At 40.8% G+C, this 22,845-nt stretch overlaps 1 protein-coding gene across 3 annotated transcripts; it reads right to left on the bottom strand.

Annotated features, from left to right (window-relative positions):
* Positions 1 to 1,749: 1,749 nt before the first annotated feature.
* Positions 1,750 to 22,694, bottom strand: LOC100690332 (proto-oncogene tyrosine-protein kinase Src). 3 transcript variants are annotated; one of them, XM_005460827.4, is made up of 13 exons: positions 22,238 to 22,693; positions 12,727 to 13,008; positions 11,243 to 11,342; positions 10,350 to 10,367; positions 9,522 to 9,620; positions 9,156 to 9,259; positions 6,553 to 6,702; positions 6,314 to 6,469; positions 5,954 to 6,133; positions 5,724 to 5,800; positions 5,458 to 5,611; positions 5,164 to 5,295; positions 1,750 to 4,734 (listed from the first exon to the last, which is right to left on the bottom strand). In XM_005460827.4, the coding sequence occupies exons 2-13, from the start codon at positions 12,998 to 13,000 to the stop codon at positions 4,526 to 4,528; spliced, it is 1,653 nt and encodes a 550-aa protein (XP_005460884.1). In that variant the 5' UTR covers positions 13,001 to 13,008; positions 22,238 to 22,693; the 3' UTR covers positions 1,750 to 4,525. The 3 variants fall into 3 exon arrangements, with proteins under 3 accessions (XP_005460884.1, XP_013120088.1, XP_013120089.1); XM_013264634.3 differs by having other exon boundaries at positions 12,727 to 13,072; XM_013264635.3 differs by lacking the exon at positions 10,350 to 10,367 and having other exon boundaries at positions 12,727 to 13,072; positions 22,238 to 22,694.
* Positions 22,695 to 22,845: the final 151 nt, after the last annotated feature.

The following is a 22,845-nucleotide window of genomic DNA, read 5'->3' on the forward strand; positions in this document are numbered from 1 at the left end:
CAGAAGGCAGGGTTGTCCTAAGAACTGCTGGTAAAATAGCACTAACACTTGGAAGTATAGTGGCTCAAATTTAATTGGTTTCTGGAATTTCAGACATATTTTGCCCGTGGTTTATACCCTGCATGTAGCAGGGATAGTTATGTTTACCACAAACAATGCAGTGATTGTATGAACTAATAATCCACATTCTTATTTTGGCAGTAAAGACTTTGTGCTGAAGGAAGAAGCCACACTCGGAGAGACATTGGTCTCTCTTCCTCTCTATGTATTGCTATTGGAGAGGATAAATGTGTGTGTTCTGTATGCCTGCCTGATATTGACACATATGAATGAAATTTGCTGTTTATATGGTTTAAATTAATGATGTTTAACCTGAGCAGTAATGGTTAACCATTCATTCAGTGAATAAATGATTTTATAGGAAGCTAAAAGTATGGCAGTTGAAACCACAGGCTAAATATGCATTTATTTACTCTGTGTCTGAAGTGGTTCACTTCTGGTACTACTGACAAACTGGTCAAACTGCAAGTTAGCATACAACCAGCTAGCTATAGCTTTGAGATTGAAATGAGACTGACAAAAAAGGACTAAACCTGCATTTTCTCCAGTGGCCACTTGAGTCTGGTTCCAAAAGTGATTAAGTCTCCATAGACTCCCATATTAAAATGTCCATTTTTAGAGCATTTTAGTAAGCTTTACAGTCTGTTACAGAAATGCTCTTGGCCTCTGGGAATTCTTTCCCTCTCCATGGCAACTCTGCTGGAGGTGCATTAGGGGTGTGGCCACTGGGTATCTGAAAAAGTCAAAAATACAGAGATATTTTTAAAAACAAGCATTTTCCCACATTCATTCATTCACGGATTATTTTGTGCTGAAGTCGACATAAGAATACAGAGATGTCAAGCACTGTCAAAATATACTGTCTGTCATAAATGTCAGAAGCCTAAAATAACGGCAGCTATTCCACCATGTGCTTCTTGGTCTGTTTTATGTTTTTAAGTGGTTGCTTTTGTAGCAGGCTGGAGATGCATGAAGGACAGTGATGGTAGTCCTGTGTCAAGTAGTTGCTGTTGGTGTCAATGAGCAGTATTTGCTGAGCAGTCTAGAAAATTCTTTGTGGCTTTGGTGCATTTTTTATGTAATTATCTGACAAATATTATGTCTTGCTGTGTGGTTCAAGGTCCAAGAAGTTTGGGCTTTATTTTTGGTCATTGACATTCTAGTATTTTATCTGTGTCAGTGGTATAGTGTAATATCACAAGAGCAGTCACATTATGGAACTTTATATTGTAAGATAAAGACCCTGTGAATACAGCTTGTTAACTTTAGCTGATCCCTTGGCACTCCAACCTCTCACCTAAATAGGTTCACTTCCGGCTCCAAAACCCCCAATGTGAACGATGCCAAGATTCTAGCACTTTGCCGAATTCAAAATCAGGTTTCTTTATAGTGGCTACTACATCTTTCTTTTATATACAGTTTATGTACGTTGAAAATAGCCTAGAGATAAAACACAAATGAATATATCTGAAAATAAAGGGTTTCCATCAGATAGAAAAATCTAAAGCTCTAAGCTCACTGGCCTAAATATTCCAGAAACTGCAGCACACTGAACCAATGATCATCACATGCTCATGGTGCCGCATACTGACAACTTTATGAAGAAGTTAATGAGTCATAATAAGTAGTGTGACATACAATTTTGTAATCCTAAGATAGCACACACACCAGCACATACCCTTATCAAAACACATTTGAAATATAATTTATTGCACATTTAAAGATCAACATAAAGTGGCACAATACCTATTTCAATCTTGTTACATTGGAACAAAAAAGAAAGAAAGACAAAAGTCCTTACAAAATGCTCACACCTTCTGTTTATGATCATAGTTTGTTTTTAGAACAAAATGGCCATAAAGTTGCAGGAATTTCAGACTGAAACTGCATAGATTTATAAAAAAAAAAGAAAAAAAAAAAGACTGAGACACTTATTAAATATAGCACAGAAAATCCAATCAGACCTTGGCATTACTCATACTTGTCATGGGCCCACTGACATTGTCCCAATGACTTGCAGGCGGTTCAGTGTGTCAAAACAAATTGGGATTTACCCTTTCTAAAAGAGGAACATACTATTAATATGTTCATGGAAAGATATACATACATATCTCAAGCCCAATTCTGAATTGTCTTTTGCAGGAACAGAGGTTTCAAATAGAACATGGCTAAAAATAAAAAAGAAGAAACATTCCTTAAGCCCCATGTACAGTAGCATCTTATTAATATTTTGGGAGCAGGCGTGTCACTGTAAAAACCTCAGCATGGAGGTGCAATGAAAGAAACTATACAAAAACAAATTACATGATAGTCACAGTCATTTGTTTAAGATACTATTTACATCTTTGACCTCATTTATCATGTCAAACAATCACATCACAACCCAACTTCTCTTTTATTGTGGTTTCTGAATATTACTCATTATCATTAACTGTCACTGGATCATATTTTCATGATATTCATGGATGTGGACTACCATCTCTTTTATTGCTGTATGCCTCCTAGTTTGATAAGTGGCATTGTTGTTTCTGTTGGCAACAACCTCCAACTTTACACTTGCTGTTCTATTGGCTACCTAATGAAACAAATCACTGCGAAATGTGTGACATCCAACATAACCCTGCCATTTAGTGGCATACATGGTACAGCTACAGTATGTACAATATGACGGTGAGAACTGGCTGCAGTGGTTGAGATGTTTTTAAAAAAAAAAATTATAGTTTCATGGCACCAATTTTTCAGAAGTCTGTATATGATCTCCGGGCCTGACCTGAACATGAAGTAAACAGACACATGTTGATGTACAGTACAGCATAAATACAAACCCAGCAAATGGTCAAGAGAAGAACGGCACAAAAAACATGCTAACTGGCTTCATAAATCAACTCTTATATTTAAGTCATAAACACAGTTTTATTGGGGTTACCTGATCAGAGTTTTACAGTTTCATTAGGGCTGCCTGGTTGCATATTTCATAGGGACGACACATGTGAGGTGAATGAAAACCTGTCTTGTTGAGCAGTTTATCTGTTGTCTTTACTTGCTAGCATGGAGTTTACTGGGGAGTTTTAATTTAAGAAAAATCATAGTATGTTAAACAACTAAAAACCCAAGGAAGCCCCATTGATAATAAAACAGTATATACATGGACAGCAGTAAAGAAATGTGATTTGTTTGGCACAGACCTAAAGAGGCTTTTCCCATCCTGACTTGGATATTTACCAGTAGTAGCATCATCAACCTCTTAGTAGTTCACATCAATGATGGAACTTTTTCCCCTCACTTATGGTTCAGAGATATTCACTGAAGGTGGCCTTTAGTGCCACTGCGACGGTCCTTATTTCAATGCAACTTTCCAGTTAAATCAAGTCAATCAAAACAAGCATTCAGACATTATCTGCATCAAAGTCATTTTTAATCAAGGTTGGTTCCAGCAGGCTGTTCATCATGTATGTCAAGAAATACAGCTAGAAAAGGACAGGGTGATGATTAAACAAGAGAGAGCCCTCAATTGTTAATTTAAGTTACCTAATTTAAGTGTTACAGAACCTGCCTGTTGAGTACATTTACCCTGGCACTACCATTATGGCTATTTTAATAGCCTGTCTATTGAAAGTCACAGAAAAATCCACAAAATAAAGTGTTGTCAGATACTTTTGTCTGCCACAAAAACAAAACCTTGAACCACAGGACAAGTACTGTCCAAGCAAACATAAAAATAAAGATGCAAAGTTGAGTTCCAGAGCTGAGTTATTTGGAGACACTTTGAAGAAGCAGCACTTGAGAAAACTGGAGAGAAATGCTGAAAGTCAGACAGAAATAGAGGAAGAGGGGAAGAAATGAGATAAAGGATTTCAAGAGAGACAGACTTTCCTTTGGCACCTGAGCCACAGGGGCAGTGCTCTTCTGTGGGCGGAAAAGGTACCAGACGATGGTGTAGAGACGCAACAAAAGAGCGAAAGAGGGAGGTTTCACTAAACAGCTCATGCCTGACTGAAATATCCTCCCTTGACCTTCTCTCTTACTCTCTTCGACAGGAGGTTTATTCTTTTCTCCTCTTGCCCTTTCTGTAGATCCTGATTTGATTCCTCCCACATCGGTCGCATCTCTCCAAAACATTTACCCGCAAGTTTAGTCAATCGATTCAATCAGAGCCACAGTCAGTCCAGCAGGATTTTGCCTTCTACAGCTCAACCTCTTTACTGCAAGAGAAGTTAAGTAAACAGTGAGTGCTTGCAGAAAGGAGGTTCTTCAGGTTCTTCTGTAGAAGTTCCGTTATGGCACATGAGGGGACTTCTGCCGGTTTCTATTTCAGTTTTACTTCCACAGATGAATCTCAAGTTCCTCACAACTGAGTTTCACAGGCTCAGATCCTTAAACAGGAGCTCCTCTGAGGTCGGTTAGTGCAGATCATTCTGTGCTGAGGCCCTTTCCCTCCTCCCCAGGTTCAATTCGATATACGGTTCTATAGGTTCTCCCCAGGCTGATACTGGGGTTCTGTGGAGGTGAAGTAGTCCTCTAGGAAGCCCTGCAGGTACTCAAATGTAGGCCTCTCTTCTGGATCCTTCCTCCAGCAGGTAAGCATGAGCTCATGCAAGGAGCTTGGGCACTCTGCTGGACAAGGCATCCTGTAGCCACGCTCCACTTGGTCAAGCACTTCTCGGTTAACCATACCTGTCGAGAAAAACGTAAGTTAGATTTTTGGACAGAAATTCTTTTGGTGGTATGGCTCTGATCTAGAACCTTCCCAGCCTGCAAGGGTGGGATGGCAGCCTGGGATGGCAGCAGAAACATCCTGATCAGTGAGCAGAGCAGATATCAATGACAACAGCTGATCAAGTCAGATGTAGCAAGAAAAGGAGAAGATCTGCAGATGTGCAGCAATTGTGGGTATGCTAAAGCACCTTACATCGTCCAACTTATGTGATTTGCCCATTGGATGTGTAGAAAGGTATCAGCTAGGATTGGTCAATTCTGTCTCACAGTGCAAGATGTTTATCAAAAATCGAATTATTTTAAATCACACAACACGATATATTCTTCTTATTTGAATAAGAAACTGAACATATTATGTGGGTTTATCCTGTCAGGTGGCGCTTTTACCTGGATAGGGAACTCTGCCTTTAGTTGCCAGCTCTGTGAGCAGCACACCAAAGGACCAGACGTCTGACTTAATGGTGAAACGACCATACAGAGCTGCCTCCGGTGCTGTCCATTTGATTGGGAACTTGGCTCCTAAGAAAACATTATGAAACTCAGTGTGGCATGTTATAGACTAAACTAAACACTTTAGGACATCTTATTCTTATAAGTCACTTTTTCTTCTGTAACCAAATTTGAACTTCTCTCTGTAGGTGATTTGAGAGTAAATATTTTTTGTAGGAAGAGGAGACTTACCCTGTCTTGCAGTGTACTCATTGTCCTCAATGAGTCTTGCCAGACCAAAGTCAGCCACCTTGCACACGAGGCTGTCTCCTACCAGGATGTTTGCAGCACGCAGGTCTCTGTGGACATAGTTCATCCTCTCCACGTAGGCCATGCCTGCTGCAATCTGGAAGGAGAGAGGACGGGAAATTTAAATTTCCATATAGTACACCTTTTAGTATCGAATTCTTGGTGGTTAGATGATGCACTTAAGCACGCTGAATCTTTTGTAGTTTTACCTGAGCAGCCATATCTACCAGCTGAGGCAGACGAAGCAGCTTTCCTGCTTCCCCTTTAAGAAAGTCCAGTAAGCTGCCTGTGAGCACAAACCCAATATTATTTTATTTACAAAAACCTAAGCTGATAATATGTCAAATGTAAACATCCCTTCCCCACTTTTTTGAACAAGAATTAGTAAAGAGGCAGGTTTGAGAACCATTTCTTTACACAACCTGCTGTCATGCGCTACCTTGGCTCATATACTCCGTTACGATATAAATGGGCTCCTCAGACACAACGGCGTACAGCTGGACCAGCTTTTCGTGCCGCAGCTTCTTCATGACCTGTGCTTCTTGAAGGAAGGCCTCTGGAGACATGGTGCCGGGCTTTAGAGTCTTAATGGCTACTCGTGTTGTACCGTTCCACGTACCTGTCAGAAGCCAGACAGAAAGACATTGCTTCTTCAGTAAACTGCTGTCGTAACTCCTCTTAGTCCACCTACTCTCCAAATATAAAAGGGTTTCCTAGTTTTAACAAGAAAGAGTGAATGATGCTCATGTTGCATCATGAAAGTTTAACCCATCTGCTAAGGTATGTTAGGGATTCTTACCCATCCAGACTTCTCCAAAGCAGCCCTGTCCCAGTTTGACGTCGAGGCGGAGAGACTCTCTGGGGATCTCCCAGGCATCCCTAGCCAGTCCCTGCGTCTGAGGTTTGGTCACTGGACAAACATCTGTTAGAGCGTGGCAAAGTCCATCAGAGTGCTCTGAATGAGGAAAGGTTAAGAGTTACCATCAGTGCAGTTGACATTTCCTAACTTTTGGTGACTACATGCGTCCGAGTACTTACTGCGATAGTGGAAGACTAGCTGCTGTAGGCTGGTGAACTGGGTGCGTGAAGTGATGTAGAAACCTCCGCTATCCAGTTTCCTGATTTTGTAATGTTTAACATTAGCGCCTTTGGTGTTATCATAATCCAGCACTGACAGGCAATACGCCCCTGTGAGCAAGACAAAAACAGACAGAGACAGGTTAGAACAATAAAACCACATTGCTCCTGGCCTGTCTGGCAGCTGCTCTCTGGAGTTTCCTAGCAGCTGTGCTTTGGCTATTTAAGACCCTGCTGGTTGGATTAATGGCCAGATAACTAAGCCTTTATGCCCTTATCCACTGCCCACCACTACAGAAAGTTTCATTAACTTTGTTTTGTCCAACAGTTTTTCACAAAACTACATTTCCCAAGAATAATAATGACAAAATAGCCGATTAGGTAAAAACAAACAAAATACAAATATCTTAGAAATATGACAGGACTCAAACTTGATACGATTTAAAAAGGACTGAACTCACTTGGGAAACCTAAGCTTTACAGCGAGACATGAAAGAAAATGAAAAATCAATTGTGTTCGATCTGGAGTTTCACTGACTGACCTTTTCTCTCATTAGAAAGAAACTCTAGTGCTGGAAAGAGACTTCCCCAAGTGTATCAAGCAAATGTACCAAATCATTATCACTACTATAGTACTACTCAAGTACCTTCACTTCCATATTTAAAACCAAACATGTAAAACTGAATTATCCTTTATTCATATTTCTGAAAGCTAAAGAGCCTTCACATTATGTATGAATACAACTACTACAGCATTTAGCCACTTCACACCATTTCTTCTTAGGTATGTGAGATGAGAGAGACAAAAACCTGTCAAGAGCTCAGGGGAAATGTTTCTTTAACAGGGTCACAATGTGAATGCTTGTAGCCTGAACCCTGAATGATAAGATTCATCTTTTTCAACATGCAAGAGGCATGCTCATGCTCATCCCTGTCTCACTGCGAGCCTCACATTTGATATCTTATACAGAACACACCCATAGGCCATGGCATCTTCTGCCAACAGCTCCTTCTATTCTCCCAAATCCTCCCCTTTTTCCTACAAGTGTTCACAGTTCTCCTCTCTTCTCAGTGTGTGTGTGTGTGTGTGTGTGTGTGTGTGTGTGTGTGTGTGTGTGTGTGTGTGTGTGTGTGTGTGTGTGTGTGTGTGGTGGGAGAACATAGACCTATAGCCGGGGGAAAATCCAGCACCCTTCTAAGATGACCTAGTTCTGGCAGAGTGATTCACCCCTATCCATTCACAAGCCCAACCCATTCCAATCTTTTCCCCTTACTTCCTCCAAAACAGCCCCCTAAAGAGTCAGCTTACGTCACAGGGACCAGATCTGAGTGCAGACTTTCAGCGAAAGATGCAAAACTCTACCATAAGCCCAGAGAACAAAGACACAGCGCCGCAGGCCAGTGTGAAAGTTAACAAATGACTTAATTAGCAGGTTCTACCTCTTTCAAATTGAGTCCCTGAAGATCTACTTATTTCAAAGCACATCTGCTACTCTGTGTAAGCCTCCAGAGAGGCAGAAAAAGTGTCATCGCTTCATTCTTTTTTTTCCACCTCACACATTCATAATGTGTGAAAATTAAAAAAATCTTGGGTTTTTATTAAACATGTTTTATAGAGACAGTTTTACTAGATAATCATGGCGTGTAAGGAAACAACTGAAAAACTGATCATTTCACAATTTCATTACTAATTCTTGTTTTCATTATCAACTTATCAGCAGTTTTTGCCACCTCAACTAATTGCTTAGTGTGTGAAATGTTTAAAGGGGGCAGAAAATGAGCCCATGTATTTATTATGCTTGCACTGTCTCATTAGCAGTCCAAAACCTTAGGATGTTCAATACACTGCCCCGCACCAAAATGAAAACAAATTAAAGCAATTAAAAAGCTGAAAAAAAGAGAGCATCTGCATTTTACTTAAACAATAAAACCACTTTAGCATAAAAATATAGTTTTCAGTGGAAATCTCTTTAATGTCTTCGAATCCTTGCTGTCAAAATGTCAAATCTCATAGTGTATGTATGATATAATTTTTATTTATTCATACTTGGGAGGCCTAAACACAGTTCAAAGAATACATTTTATAATAATCATGTTGATCCACTGTTTGCACATGTCATAAAGGTAAAGATAAAGATAAAGAAGAACTTTGTCATTGTAGTTATACAACGAAATTTGTTTGGTAGCTCACAGAGGCCAGCAGCAATAAAACAAGAAGCAGCATAGTAATATAATAACCGTAGTAAAAGTATAAGATATAAAGTATAAGTTATAAAGTATAAGATATAAAGTAAAAGGAAGGCACTTAGCACAGTAAATCATCAGCCTGAAAAAACAAAAATACACCTGCCAAAGGCCTGTTGGTCAAATAAAGAAATGGCACTTTGTGCAGGTCGAACACTGCTGCTAGATAGTTCTAATGTGAGAAAAAAAAAAAAAAGCACTCAGGCTGATTTAATGCATCATTACTCCACTGCAGACAGGCAGAAGAGCTAATTGTTCTTGATAATGGTTCATGATAATGACTGTAGTCTCTGAAGTGATGCAAATGTCTGCTCTCTCACCTTTAGTAGTCTCGCTCTCCCTCACCAAGAAAGTTCCTCGTCTGTTCTGAGGGTTGAGAAGGAGCCTCTCCGAGTCACGTCGAGTGATCTTCCCAAAATACCACCTGCCAAGTTGGGCCACAGAGAGCGAGATCAGTGACGAGCTACTACTGAGCAGCTGGAGCAGGAATGCAGAGCTACGTTGGGATTATATGTATGAACAGTATTGTCAGTACTCTTTATTTGTAAACATGGCCTTATCATGCATGGATCATTAAAATGCGTGCAGAGCACAACTACATGCAGGCTCTGAACTGAAAACCAGCTTTAGATGTAAATAAACTGCAGGGTAAACCGCATGAGGAGAACAAAGAGTGGATAATGTACTCTTCTGCTTGGATGGAGTCGGATGGAGCCACATAGTTGCTGGGGATATAACCGCTCTCTCCAGTTGTCAGGGAGCGAGCGAGCCACCAATCCCCTTCTCTGTGAGGGAAAGAGAGAGACGGAGAGATGAAGAGAGTGAGAGTCAACCATGAACAAAAACACTGAACAAGGCAATTACAAGATATTTCAAGTTTATTCAAAATCAGCACCATATTTCATTGATGAGGAACAATGCTTCTACCTTGTCTTTTGCTCAAAGACCCAAGAATATAAGAGGGTAAAGAATTTGATTTAATGATGTAAACTGAGGGAAACTGCACATGTGTTGGGGACCAGTTTGAGCTTCAGTTTTGTAGGAAAGACCGTGCATTCATTTGTCAATGGTTTTGAACTTTTTGCCAATGAGAAAAAACTGAACATTACTGGATTTATCCCTGAAATATTCCAGTAACTTTGAAACTGTGCCCTCTGATATGATCCATCCAGTGAAACTTCCACATCATTTGACTGAAAACCATAGTGCCATTTACACTGCAAAAGTGAAACTTAAAAAACCTCATCCGGCAAAGTTGATAGGATGGAGTTAAGAAAAAGAATTGGTAAGATGGAAAATAAATGCAGGCAACCCTTTATTCCACTTGTAGTCCCATCTTAGATTCAACTTTAGCTCTATGTAGAAACATGCAATATGTTTTACACAGGAGATATAGAATTAGTCTGTCTTTATTTACCACTTCACGATGAAGCAAATGCAAGGATCGAAGGGACGGTGAAGAAAAGGTTGCATGAGGTTTTTTTGTTTTTTTTATTGCATTAAATATTACTGACCTGAAGCTGTACTTTTTCCTAGGAGAAACCATGAAGCATGAGAAAGAAAGAGAGAGGGAGAGATAACAGACACAGCAGACACATCAAAATGCGGCAAGGAGACACAGCAAGGCACGCAGCACGGCACAGACAGATAGCAGAGGAGCTGCATAAGCTGTGGGATTACACAGTGGGGCTGTTTTAACTTTGATTTTCCATTTCAATGTGGGATTCTAATACTATAGGAGAGTATGGAAATATTTCATTTATCTTCTATAAATGTCCACTTTAGGTCTAAGAAATACAGTCTGGCTAAACCCATCTAACTACTAAGTACTGCTTTGTAATACTTCATTATGTATTTATTCTACTTTCAGCCCAATTATGTAGTGCCAGGCTCTCAATAAATACCAGCAGAGCAGACTTATAGCAGGAAGTTATAGAAAGAGCTCATAGGAAAACAAAACAAAACACTATTGTTCTGATTGTAAACACCTGCAAGAGAATTATGTTCCAGATGTTTAGCTTAGAAACAGCAGCTTGAAAAACCCCGCAAAAATTACAAAACAACAACAACAAAAAAAAAAAAGTAATTTCACTTAAACCTCTGTTTTGTTTTGTCCTGTTTCATATCTCGGTACAAAATGCTCCCTCTGAAGTCTCTTAAAAGATTATGATGTTCACAGTTGCCCATGAGGAACAGAATGCATTAGCACAGAGCTGTTCTGCTCACTTTTAGTAAACAGATGGGAAGGATCCACAGTTACCAGCTCTGACTATCACTGCCTGTTCATTCATGTACACATATGTGCGCGTCACAGATCATGTGTGCACCAAGAAATCTGTTCATTCACATCTCTGTGACTGTGTGGCATCACTACTAGAGTTAGAGTGGGATGACTCTTGATTCTTACGTGTTGTTGACAATCTGCAGCCGGTCCCCTTTCCTAAAGGTCAGATCAGATGCTGTTCGTGACTCATAATCATACAAAGCCACAAATGTAGTGACACCTCCTGAAAGAGACCACGGAGAAACAGAAACATTCATTTGGGGAACAATACAGACACTGAAATAAAGACATTTAGCACACAAAAGGGTATTTCCACTTAAGATCAATGATACTGGTTTAACAGGGCTGGGAAATTTATTTTATTTTTAGGTACAATTTGGTTTCCCAGGGATCTGAAAACAAGGTAAATTTAAGAGCACACCGCTGCTCTGCATTTAATTTAGCAAAGATTCCCTCATTTTGTCTCAAGCCCAAACCCTCTCAGGCTGTCACCAGTCAGTTTTTCAATTAAATTTGAAGAAGAAGAAGAAAATCATCAGTTAAAAACCAGTGGAATAATAAAAATATTCCCAAAGTTGATATATAATGAATAACGTGTGTGATTTTTCAGCTTTTCAGGGTTGGATGTTATTCTACTGCTGCTCTGAAAATGTATCTGAGGCCTAATGAAAAATATTGACATTCAGACAGCATCTGCCTGACTGCCCTTGAAGGACAAAGCTATGATATTAATGGGGTTCTATGTAGCTTTATTTAATGAACCCGAGACCTAAACTGGGGAATTCTTCAGCCGATCATTGATTGGCTCATTAGGTGCGCAGCAGTAGGTTGCAACCAGCAGAACTGTTCTTCATATACCAGCAGGCCTTTGCTCTCTGGATGGAGCAACATTAACCCAGCCATCTGGCCAGTTTAGGCACATTACAGTTTAAATATATCCAGTAAATAAAATATGGACAGCGTGACATGTGGCGCTTCAAAGTCGAGAGAAGTTTTTAAGTCTGGCTCTTAGATAGTGAGAAAAAAAGACGCTTTTAAATATTTTTCTGTGTAAATGTGACTCATTATGAATCAGATTTTGCATTTTTTTCCATCCACTTTGGGACTTTTGTGATCTCAAACTGAAAGCAAGTCCGTAGGCTGGCAGAGAGACATCAAAGTTCTCGTCAGACTTATTGAATCTGTTTCACGACCACATTCACACAGGCAGTTAGCTCGTGTTGGCACAAAGACTGGAACCAAGAGAAACAACAAAATCGGCCTTTAAAAGCACTTCTAAAAGCTCACTAATTATACAGGAGGTTACTGTTTGTTCCCACTCAGTTCTTTCATATCAGGGTACGATGTGTTTCTGTTTCCTGCTGCACTTACTTTAGTTAAATTTGGGACTACTGCTTCACAGTAGTTTTACTTTTCACTTTCCAGATTCATCTTTCTAATTCTACTCTGTTTTATATTATTATACAATCAAAAAAGGGTGACTTTCTACATTTCTTATGTGGTCTTTTAAAAATCTTGTCTTTTCATGGCTTGTTGTTAAGAGGCGCTATATGAATAAACTTGTCCACTTTGCCCTAACTAACCCATTATCATAATGTTTTTCCTACCTGAAAGAGGTCCTCTATGAGGTGATGTGACAGTTCCCGTGTGGTCCACTCCTCCGAAGAGAGCCAGCTCGGGAGTATTTGTTGGGGCGTGCTGGTGCTGCCCTTGATGCCCCCGCCTGCCTGTTCCGACGGCAGGGCTCCTGTTGGGTGTTTGGGTCTGCTGGGCGGGTCCCAGGTGGTGGAAGTGCCCGCTGTCGGAGCCTGTGCCTATGGTACCATCCAGGCTCATGGAGCGCTGGCCCGGCTCCTTGGGCTTGCTCTTGCCCGCCCCCATGTGCAGACCTGGGACCAGAGCCAATGATGAGTAAGCAGCACTTTAAGGTCCAAAGTGGCTTTGCTACTGCTTCTGTTAATCAATAAAAGTCAAATACATGCCATCACTGTATACTGTACACCATGTACACTGCTATAAAAAAACAAACAAACTACCTAATCCCAATTAAGTAAGTGTTTATTTAGTATTTTTTTTGCATTTTCAATCATCCAACATCTCTGCCGTCATATCTGCCGGTCCTAGCAGCATAATGTGACTCAGAGGCAGGCATATGAATGAGGATATTCTTATTAATATTTAAATGCAGTTTGACCCACAAGCATCCTAATGCAAGCCACCATGAAAAAAACCCTTAATTATTAATGCCATTTAAGTAGACATTTAATAGTGTTATTTTTTTATACAGTGTTCATTTTCTTAATTGTTTACTAAATCTGACCATTTCAGTGTGACTGTACAAATGTACATTTTAAAGATGACAATTAAAAGAAAAATGAAGTTCACTCAGGAAAAGGAAGTGACCCCATTTCAGTTTCTAGCCACTCACTCTCCTAAAACAAAAACTCCTCTTGCTGCTAGCATCGCATTCATTTTAGCTCTCCCGGTCTGCTGTCGAGTATCCTTGGAGCTGCTCCAGGTTCAGTTAAAACCGTTTAGCATGCAAATACTCCAAGAAGAGGGCACATAAAAACACGCATAGATTCAAGGTCGTTCCTGTCTGATTCAATCCGTTTTGAATCAATAAGCATTTAAGTGGAAAACAAAGCTTCAAACAAAGGAGCTGTGGGCCGTACTGAAGCCGTGTGTTAATGCTGCTGAGTTGACAAGGACAAACAGTTTCATCTCCAACAGGTAATTATACTGCTGCTTCTCCTTCACATCCTCATGTCGAATACATCTATTACAGCCCGATAAATGCAACAAGTCAAGAGTGCGCCTTCATCCCGAGTGCAGACAAAGACAAACATGCTCAGACAGTCAAGTGCACCCACAGAAAGTTAGAGTGCCTTGTTCACACACCAAGACCAATCCTCCCCTCCAGGCATAGCGGCGTGACTCACTGCGAGACCGACTATTTCAAGCCAGCTGAAACAGAGACAGTCACACACACATGAAACAGTCTTGTTCCTTTGGAACTGAGACAGAGTGCGTGCGTGTGCGTTTCTGTGCATTAGCAGCTGTTCCTTGGTCTCTGGGAAACTAAGCTCAGTCGCACACTAACACCCAAACACAGTTGTGTCTCACATCCTTTTTCCAGCAACCCGTGTATCCTTATGAATGTTTCCAACACACTTGTGTTAGTCTGACAGACAGGACAGAGAGTGTTATTAACAGGGAAAGAGGAAGGAACCGGCAGCGGCTGTAAAAAGAACGCGTAGGTGGTTGTTGTATACTGCAACGCGGACAGCTGAGGCTTAGTGGGTGTTTTAAGTGTGATGTGTGAATATAACTTAATTACACAGGTACGGGAATCCTCAAAGACATCCAAGGCTCCCACTGTGAAGCTGTGTTGGCGTGTAAGCTACCATGCGTGTGTGAACGTACACGAGCGATTTCAAACACGAGCGCAGTCGTGCAAGCTTCGCTTCAGCCCCTGCCAGGATGTAATTTGGTGCAATGGAGGGGTTAATGTATCCCATGGTGCAACACTGAGTCATACCGAGACAAGCTCATAGGGCTTCAGACAAAGATGGACAGGGAAGTGGAAATTGTGTCAACAAACCACTCAATTTAAAGAGGTAGTTTAGACATTAGCAATCAACATTATGGCCAGTTGCACTGACCGCTGCTAATGATCAACATCCTCCTCAACGTAAAAAAAAGAAAAAAAAAGGTAAAGATAAGATACATGTAAAGTGGGCCCTTACCACTAATCACAGTCCTTGCAGGTAATAGTTGAGGCACTTGTGCAAAAGATCCATAGTACAGTCAGTCAAGGTACAAGAGAAGTGAAGGAATCAAAATCTGTATCAGCAACTGCAGAATTACTTAAAACTGCCTTAAAAGTATCAGTTCTTTAAAAAAAAAATATTGATTAAAGCATCCAATTAACTTTACATTTGGTCCTACTTTGGTTAAACATATTTTGGTTGGAAAATGCAAAATAATTCAATAATGAGTCAAAAATCTCAAAATGTCATCCTTTAAAATGTGACACAAATGGCAAGTAATGCTTTCTACACACCTCATTCACCCTTTCACAATTTTTATTCTATGCCTAAGCATTTTTATAGACACCCACGGGGAAACTTTTCATTTTGCCCTCTGTTACTTCGATATGCTACTAGGGGATTCCCTAGAGGATTGAGCCATCAACTTCCCAACTGATGAATGACCCGCTCTGCCTCTTTAGTCACAGCTGCCCCTAGTCAGACTGCAGTTTTTGTTTACATCTGCGTGACTGGAAATTTATGAAAACTTCATAACATACCAGCCATTTTGTTATGTACACCTGTTCATCAATGCACATATCAGCCGGTCACATGCTAGCAACTCATTATGCATTTAGCCATGTAGGCATGGTCAAGACAACGTGTTCAAACTGATCATCAAAATGGGAAATAGCATGGTTGTTTGTGTCACATGGACTGATCTGAGTATTTCAGAAACTGCTAATCTACTGAGATTTTCTCATACAGCCATCTCTGCGGTTGGTATGGCACAGTATGGTTAATAGTCTGAAAGAGAGAAACTATGCAGTGAGTGGAAATTCTCTGGGTGAAAGTGCTTTGTTTATGTCAAATGTCAGTGGATAATGGCCCGGCTGCTTTGAGCTAATTGGTAGGCAACAGTAACTCAAATAATGACTCGTTACAAAGATATTTGGAAGAACCTCTCTGAATGCACAAGACGTCAAATCTTGAAGCAGATGGGCTATAGCAGCAGAAGACCACACTGCGAGCACCTCCTTTCAATTAAGAGCAGGAAGCTGAGGCTACAATTCGCACAGGCTCACCAAAATTCCAAAAATGGTCTGATGAGCCTCCATTTCTGCCCTGACATTCGGCTGGTAGGGTCAGAATTTGTCATCATCTCGAAAGCATGGATCCACTCTGCCGTCTATCATAGTACACCTTTGAGACAGGATGTTATCCTGTTTTTCTTGTCCCTCACGCTGATTTTAAAACCAGAGGTGACTGTGTTTTTAAGGTTGTTGCACCCAAAGTGTGGGACAGCCTTCTTCGGTCAATCAGGTCAGCTGATTCTGTAATTTCTTTTAAACAAATGCCATTAATCTTGCCCGCTTTATTTTTGACAGTTGTTTTCAATTCCGTCTGTATATGTTTATGTTGGAATGAATGTCTGAGCATGTATACTCACCTTCAGTGTGTGACTGTTATTAATACTGTGAAGCACTTTTCAAAGCACAGAGTTACAAAGTGATACTATGATACTAGCGTTGATGTAAGTTGATGGTGTATCCACAATAATGTTGATCAATGTCAGGTCTAAAATCTAATTACTGTGACCTTTCAAAACCGTTAATGCAGTCTTATTTTTATCATTTTGATGAATCCCAGTTATTGTGGTCTATGGCTGATTCCACAGTGGAAAAACATTTTAATCCAAAGAAAATCAGTAATGCCATATGACATGTACCCATGTGTGTCACACATGCCAAATTTACATTTCACCACTTCAACTTTATTAGTATATGGACCACAGTGAATTTGGAGACTGCACAGATATCTCCCTGGTGGTAAATTCAGCAGGGTAAGCACTTGGCAGAGGAGTTCAATCCAACTCTGATTCGCTCATTCTGGCTTTGATAGTCTCAAATGGATTTGGAAGACATCCTAATCATTAGGATCAATCTCAGACTGATGAGGAGAAGTAATGATTCTCACACACAGGTCTCATGTGAGCTGCAGTGTCCAGCACTTAGTTTAGTACTTCGCAGAGCAGCGCACAAACCACAGCGCCTTCGGAAGCCTCAAAGCCGGCATGTTTGTGTAAACAACAGAAGTAGCTCTGTAGCAGAGCCTTGTGCCTTTTCCTAATATGGTGTTGCAACGGCCTAATATCAAGTGGTAACATGTGACTACATCAGTACAGGGGTATAAAATGAAAGACTATGGATTGGTGACAATGGAATTAGACGTTGTAGAGTCTTGCAAAAGAAAAGAAAAAGTAAAATCTGGAAAATATGTGAGAGATGGGGTGAAGTTGAGTTGGGAGTTTTAGATGAAGCAGCAGTACAGAGGAATGCGAGAAGCAGACTGCACTACACACCTCGACTGCAACAAGAACAGGCACCTGAGCAGCAGGAGGGCAGGGTGGGAGGAGGGAATAGAGGAGAGAGATCGGGGAGGAAGATGGAGCAGGGGAGCTCCATTTTCATGGTTTTCCAGGACTAGAGATGCACAGACTGAAAATTTCTTGGACCATTTTCCAACTTGCAAATCAATGGAAAAACAAGGAAATGGCTGATGCTACACTAGCAGATTACTGACTCCAGTGTTAGCTTTATGAGGAAGCCAGATACAATTACAGACCATTACATATTGCACTTTGTCTCATGGAAGATAATATCTTGTAGTGGATCAGTTGACGTGACCTACTTCACAGACAGGAGTGTAACAGTTATCAAGGTTTACTCTATATACCTCTACTTTTGGACCAAACATTCAGTTCATACCTCAGTTTTTCTCTTTGACGAGATGAACAACAAAAACAATTAAAAAAAAATTAAAAATAAATAAATAACTACCACAGGCATACCCTCCATTATTCTGATATAATTCAGTCATTATCTGACTGAGCTTTAAGCCTCGCATTAAGCTTGCCAGTACAGGAAGATGGAAGTGCAGCATGATATTGTGAATGCTTTTGTCATGAATCTTGGTTTCTGCGGTTTTGGTGTCTGACAGTGTTGACACTGTCAACAGAAAGAAGATCCTGGGCCTTTCTGTGTGGACTCTGCATGTTCTTCCTGTTCCCATGTGAGTTCTCTATGGAGACATGCATGGAGTTTGATTAACTGATGAATCTAGGTGTGAGTATGAATGGTTTCCGGTCTTTCTGTTAACCCTGCAACAGATTGGTGATCTGTCTGTGGTGTACCTCTCCTTATGCCTCTGGCCCCATCACAACTGGTGTTAATTACATTTTTAGACAAGTTCATGTCAGGCTGCAGAAGACTGGCAAAGAAGTGAAGATGTGCAAACCTCATCTGTGGGTTATCGGTCATGACCGAATCAGAAGAAAAGCGGTCAATCTAGCAAGAAGGCAAAACAGAATCTCTTTCAAACAGAAACTCATGTTGCTTTGCACTAAATAATCATAATAATAATATTAAAAATACTTTTCTTTAATTATTAACTTTTCCAAGTTGGCTTCTGGCATTAAATTGTCTTCTCAAATTTGCAAACTTCTTAAAGCTGAAGTAAGCAGCTGGGATTTTTGTGGCCCTCTTTCAGCATTTAAAAAAAAAAAAAAAAAAAAAAAAAAAAAAAGGTTCCACATTTGTTACATAATATGTGGTTTAAATGTCAAGAGATAGACAGAGTAAAGACATGCTGTAAAGTAAGCTCTGGATTTCTCTATATTATATATAGCCCATATATACCGGTAACCTCTTTAGCTCTCATTGTAAAGTCCACTGAGATACGTGTTGTTCTCAATGGAGACTATATAAATAAAGTTAAACTGAATGAACCGGTTCTTGATTTGCCTTGTATGGAGAGTGATTCTAAGGATTTGATGCCCTATGAATCTAAACTTTCTGCTCATCAACAGGGAGCAAAAGCTGTGGAGAAAGCAGAAAAAAGTAAAGGAATAATAGCCAGCTGCCTAAAAGGAATGCAGGATATAAAGTAGACAAGTCCTAACACCTTTCATGCTCTGCAACTGCATCACATCAGGCCAATATCTGTTCTAATTTACATGTGCCCCAATCTGACTTTTTATCATTTTCATACCCGTCTTGAAAGACTACCAAATGATTCTGTGCGTACTGAAAGACTTTATACTGCACCCTGTTCATACCGATTCCAGTGTAAGTGACGAGGGGGTCAAAGTCCACAGTTATACACAATGCCAGTCATACCTGACATTTCCTCATGTGCACAGCAGGTCAAAGCTGGCCTTTATCAGTGAATGTGTTGGGCTCTTCGATAATTTTGTATGGGAAAAACATCTGTTTTCCCCAACTGAGTTTGGTGAAATCCCAACTTCAACCTCGTCCCTACAGAGCTGACATTTGCTGCAGTCAACTATGTTGTGGCTTTGCTTCCTCACCGCTGTTGGGGTAGATTGCCATTGACATTGCTGCTGTGGATTCGCTTTTAATGAGAACACACACTACTTTTGTTTGTCTCCAGGTAGCATCCATCTGTTAAACCTTTAAACTCCTTAATCTATTAGTCCTACTGAAATTCTGCATTGTAATTCATTGTCTCACTGATATCTTAATCTACACACACTCAACAAAGCAGACTTCTGCGCTGTTTTTCTGCAATTGTTTTCAAGCTGAATCCCTGATTAATGCAGCCTCTACAATCATTGTAGCCCACTTTCCCCCCCGTTTTTTACCGTCCTTTGCCCGCATCTCAACAAGGAACCATTGTTTGAGAAAACAATGACAAAATTTAGTCCGAAAAAGACTGTGGAAGAAACTTCACCAGAATAATGATGCAGAAGCTGTAGATGAGCTTCAGGTAATCTTCATGCATTCTTGCACAGAATAAAAACTGCAGACGTTGTCTTTTACATCAACTTAAACTGAAATATTAACATAACCATTAAATCTTTGATCATCCAATGACAATATTCTCTGGTGTACAGCATCTTTACTTTGGTCCCTTTAACTATCTCTTCAATAGACACAATCAAGTCCCGAAATGTTAAATAGCATAATTAGCCATAATGCAAAGGACCCATCCTAAGAATTTCTGACAAAATGACTGCTTAAAAGCACTACTTACAGTTGAGGAGAATGTTTTAGTGCAAACATTCTCATTTTTGTCATTCTTATTTTGCATAGGTTGCCAAAAAAAACAACCAAAAAACGTTTGGAGTTCCATATTAACCTTCGTAATCCTTCATCTAAGGCTGAGCTCACAAGCTGCACATTTCTGGTCAGGCACATAAGCACATTTGGCCACGACAAACCTCACTGAGTCACAACAGACGGTAACAGTTGCCACTGTGCTGCAGAGAGGAAAGAGAGCTCCAGCCAATGTTTCAGCTGAATGGGAAAATTACGGTTTGCCCTTGGGAGGGGAGAGGAGGGGAGGCGAGGGGTGGTGGGGGTGGGGGTGGCGGGGGCATAGTAATGATGGTTCCTCAAGATCAAAACGAGAGGAAATGTGCACATTAGTGTCGCTGTCTTATTCCCATATAGATGTTGCATGATGACACGAAACAACGCAGTCCACAGATACATGCGTAACATACAGATCATCTATATATAGCAAGGGTCAGAGAGAGAAAAAGAGAGAGCGAGCAGGATAGTTGAAAAGACAATGCAGTCGCATAACTATCGAGCCTTCTCCAATTTTAGTCCTGTAACTCCCCAAATCAGATTTTCTGCGTTTTTTCCTCCCATTTCTTTTTATGATTACATCCCACAGACTTTGGAAAGTGAAAGTCTCTGTCTAGCTGTCTCAATTCATCTTCCCTCTTTCTTAGAAGCCAACACACTCAGCAAAGGCGAGGAAAGAAAGCAGTGGAGGAAGATAAGTGGAGAGGAGAGGGGCACTGTGGCACTCAGCTGATAAAACCCACTTCCGCCCATCTTTAACCGGTGGCTCTGGCAGCGAGCGATCCGGACTACAAGGAACAGCTGCTGCAGCCTGATTAATTTTACAGGACATCAGTCATTCAGTCTACAAATTTATATATCTTATTAATGACGCTGTGTCATTCTAGGTCATTTACACACAGCCTATTTTTATTATTTACAGGATTTTAAAATGAAGTCGGGGTCTGCTTTTTGAATCCGTTCTCCTGAAAAAGTCATGTTACACACATACTGTTTCACAACAGCCTGTCTGATTGTTAACTGGCAGTCAGTTAATCAGTTTTAATGAACAAGTGAACATTAAAGAAGCTTTCACTTCTGTCATTTATTTCTGGTTTTCTTTGTTATGAGAGTAAATTGAGGTTTTGGACTGTTGACTGGACAAATCAAATGGTATTAAGACGATATCTAGGGTTGTTGCAACTTGTAAAAAAGTAGACATCATTAAAAAAATCTTTTTGCAGGCCTATATCGAATATCAATCTTTCACAGCCACATGAGGGGATTATGATGCATTTTCACCCACTTCCTGCACTCTTCTTGCTTGTAATGTACTTGTAAGAATGACCTGGGCAATTCAACAAGGTATTCAAATGTTCTTCCATGATTTGCTAACATAATGCTTGCATCTTCATCCAGTGATAACATCCAATACTGAGCATTCCCATGATTCAAGGCAAAAACCTGAATCCCCCGCCGTAAGGAAATAAGCTGGAGCTCGTCCAGAGCCCCCAAACCAACTCTAAATAGATTAACCACATAATTAAAACTATTTCCACGGGATTAAACGCCAGTTGTTGTCAGCAAAGCTGCTTTCAAAGAAACACGGGGTGGGGTAGTAGCTGCCTACAGGATCAGCAGCTGTCAAAAATGATAATGTCTTTGCTATTAGCAAGAATCGTAAAATGAAATCAAAAACGTTCACTGTTCGTGTTTGCCAAACAGATGCCCTCAAGGCTCGTAAACAGGGATTTGTGAATGGGAACCGGGACAAAAATAATAATAATGAAAAAGGGACAATGCTCCAGTGAGTGTCGTAGGATTTGGCTCACATACAGCGCATATGCGGCCTGATGAACCAAAACAGGTGCTGTTACAGCTCCATTTTGAATTTCGATGGATTGTTGGCTTTATTTTCTGTGCGCAGCCGATTTGCTGCGTCTTCCCGAGTCTTCGTGATGATCGCCAAGACAAAAATGAGAAATTTGCACAAACGCTTTGCATTTTGCGGGGCGTAGTAAATCGTCAACAACCTAGCCCTGGCACAGACTGAGTGGCACTGGCCAAATGTGCGAGTGAATGGCCTGTGCAACAATGAAAATACAAGTCAGTGAAGAGGGGGGTAGCTTATCAATCCCTGTGTGAAACATCCGTAAGAGAAAAATGCGCAGCACAAATTTTTTTTAAAAGAAAAAAAAAAGAAACGCCGACATTGAATGCCGAAATAAATCTGCATTATCGCACTAAACTGCTACGAGCTCTAATTAACTTACCTTTGACGCGTCTTGAGATTTAGCCCAAAAATCAGAGACGCGCAGCGAGGAACCGTGTTAGATCCGTATGGCTGTCCTCATTAGAAAAATAATGGAATCGGATGGCCAGTTGCTGTGGAAACCCCGGGCCAGCCACGAATCCCATTTAGCGAATTTCGGCAAAATCACAGGAGGAGGAGGAGGTCATGACGGGGACTGCCTTCAGGAGCTGGGGGCACAGCTGCCAAGCGGCTGCGGTGGGCCGGGCAAACCTGTTCAGCTGGGAAGGGTCGGCGGCGCGGTAAATTGGTGCGACGAAGCAGGAGTGGTGTAGTGTGGAAAAGACATGCCTCGTGGGGGGGAAGGCACTGGATAGTGCATCACCAACGAAACACGAGAGCGCAAATATGGGGAGGCTGGATTTTACGCAGTAACGTCGGGAGCATTCACCACGTCGCCTTGCGTAACTCGACGCCGGCTGTTGAATTCGCCGAGGCGTTGACACAAAAACACCCCCCCCAACCCCCCGTTTGGATTTTCCTAACATCTTTTTATTAGTCACGACTGAAAAACATTCTTGTAATAAAGGTAATAAGACACGACGCGCGTGTCCTGTACGTTTACGTCTC

This window comes from Oreochromis niloticus, linkage group LG5 (assembly GCF_001858045.2).
Source record: "Oreochromis niloticus isolate F11D_XX linkage group LG5, O_niloticus_UMD_NMBU, whole genome shotgun sequence".
NCBI classification, from domain to species: domain Eukaryota; kingdom Metazoa; phylum Chordata; class Actinopteri; order Cichliformes; family Cichlidae; genus Oreochromis; species Oreochromis niloticus.

Bases quoted from the DNA above. Each gene is read 5' to 3' on its own strand.
- LOC100690332 (XM_005460827.4), bottom strand. From the start codon at position 13,000: ATGGGGGCGGGCAAGAGCAAGCCCAAGGAGCCGGGCCAGCGCTCCATG. The intron at 11,343-12,726 runs GTAGGAAAAACA...GGTCTCTTTCAG, and splicing joins TCATAGAGGACCTCTTTCAG to GAGGTGTCACTACATTTGTG. The intron at 5,296-5,457 runs GTAAGTCTCCTC...ATGTTTTCTTAG, and splicing joins TGAGTACACTGCAAGACAGG to GAGCCAAGTTCCCAATCAAA.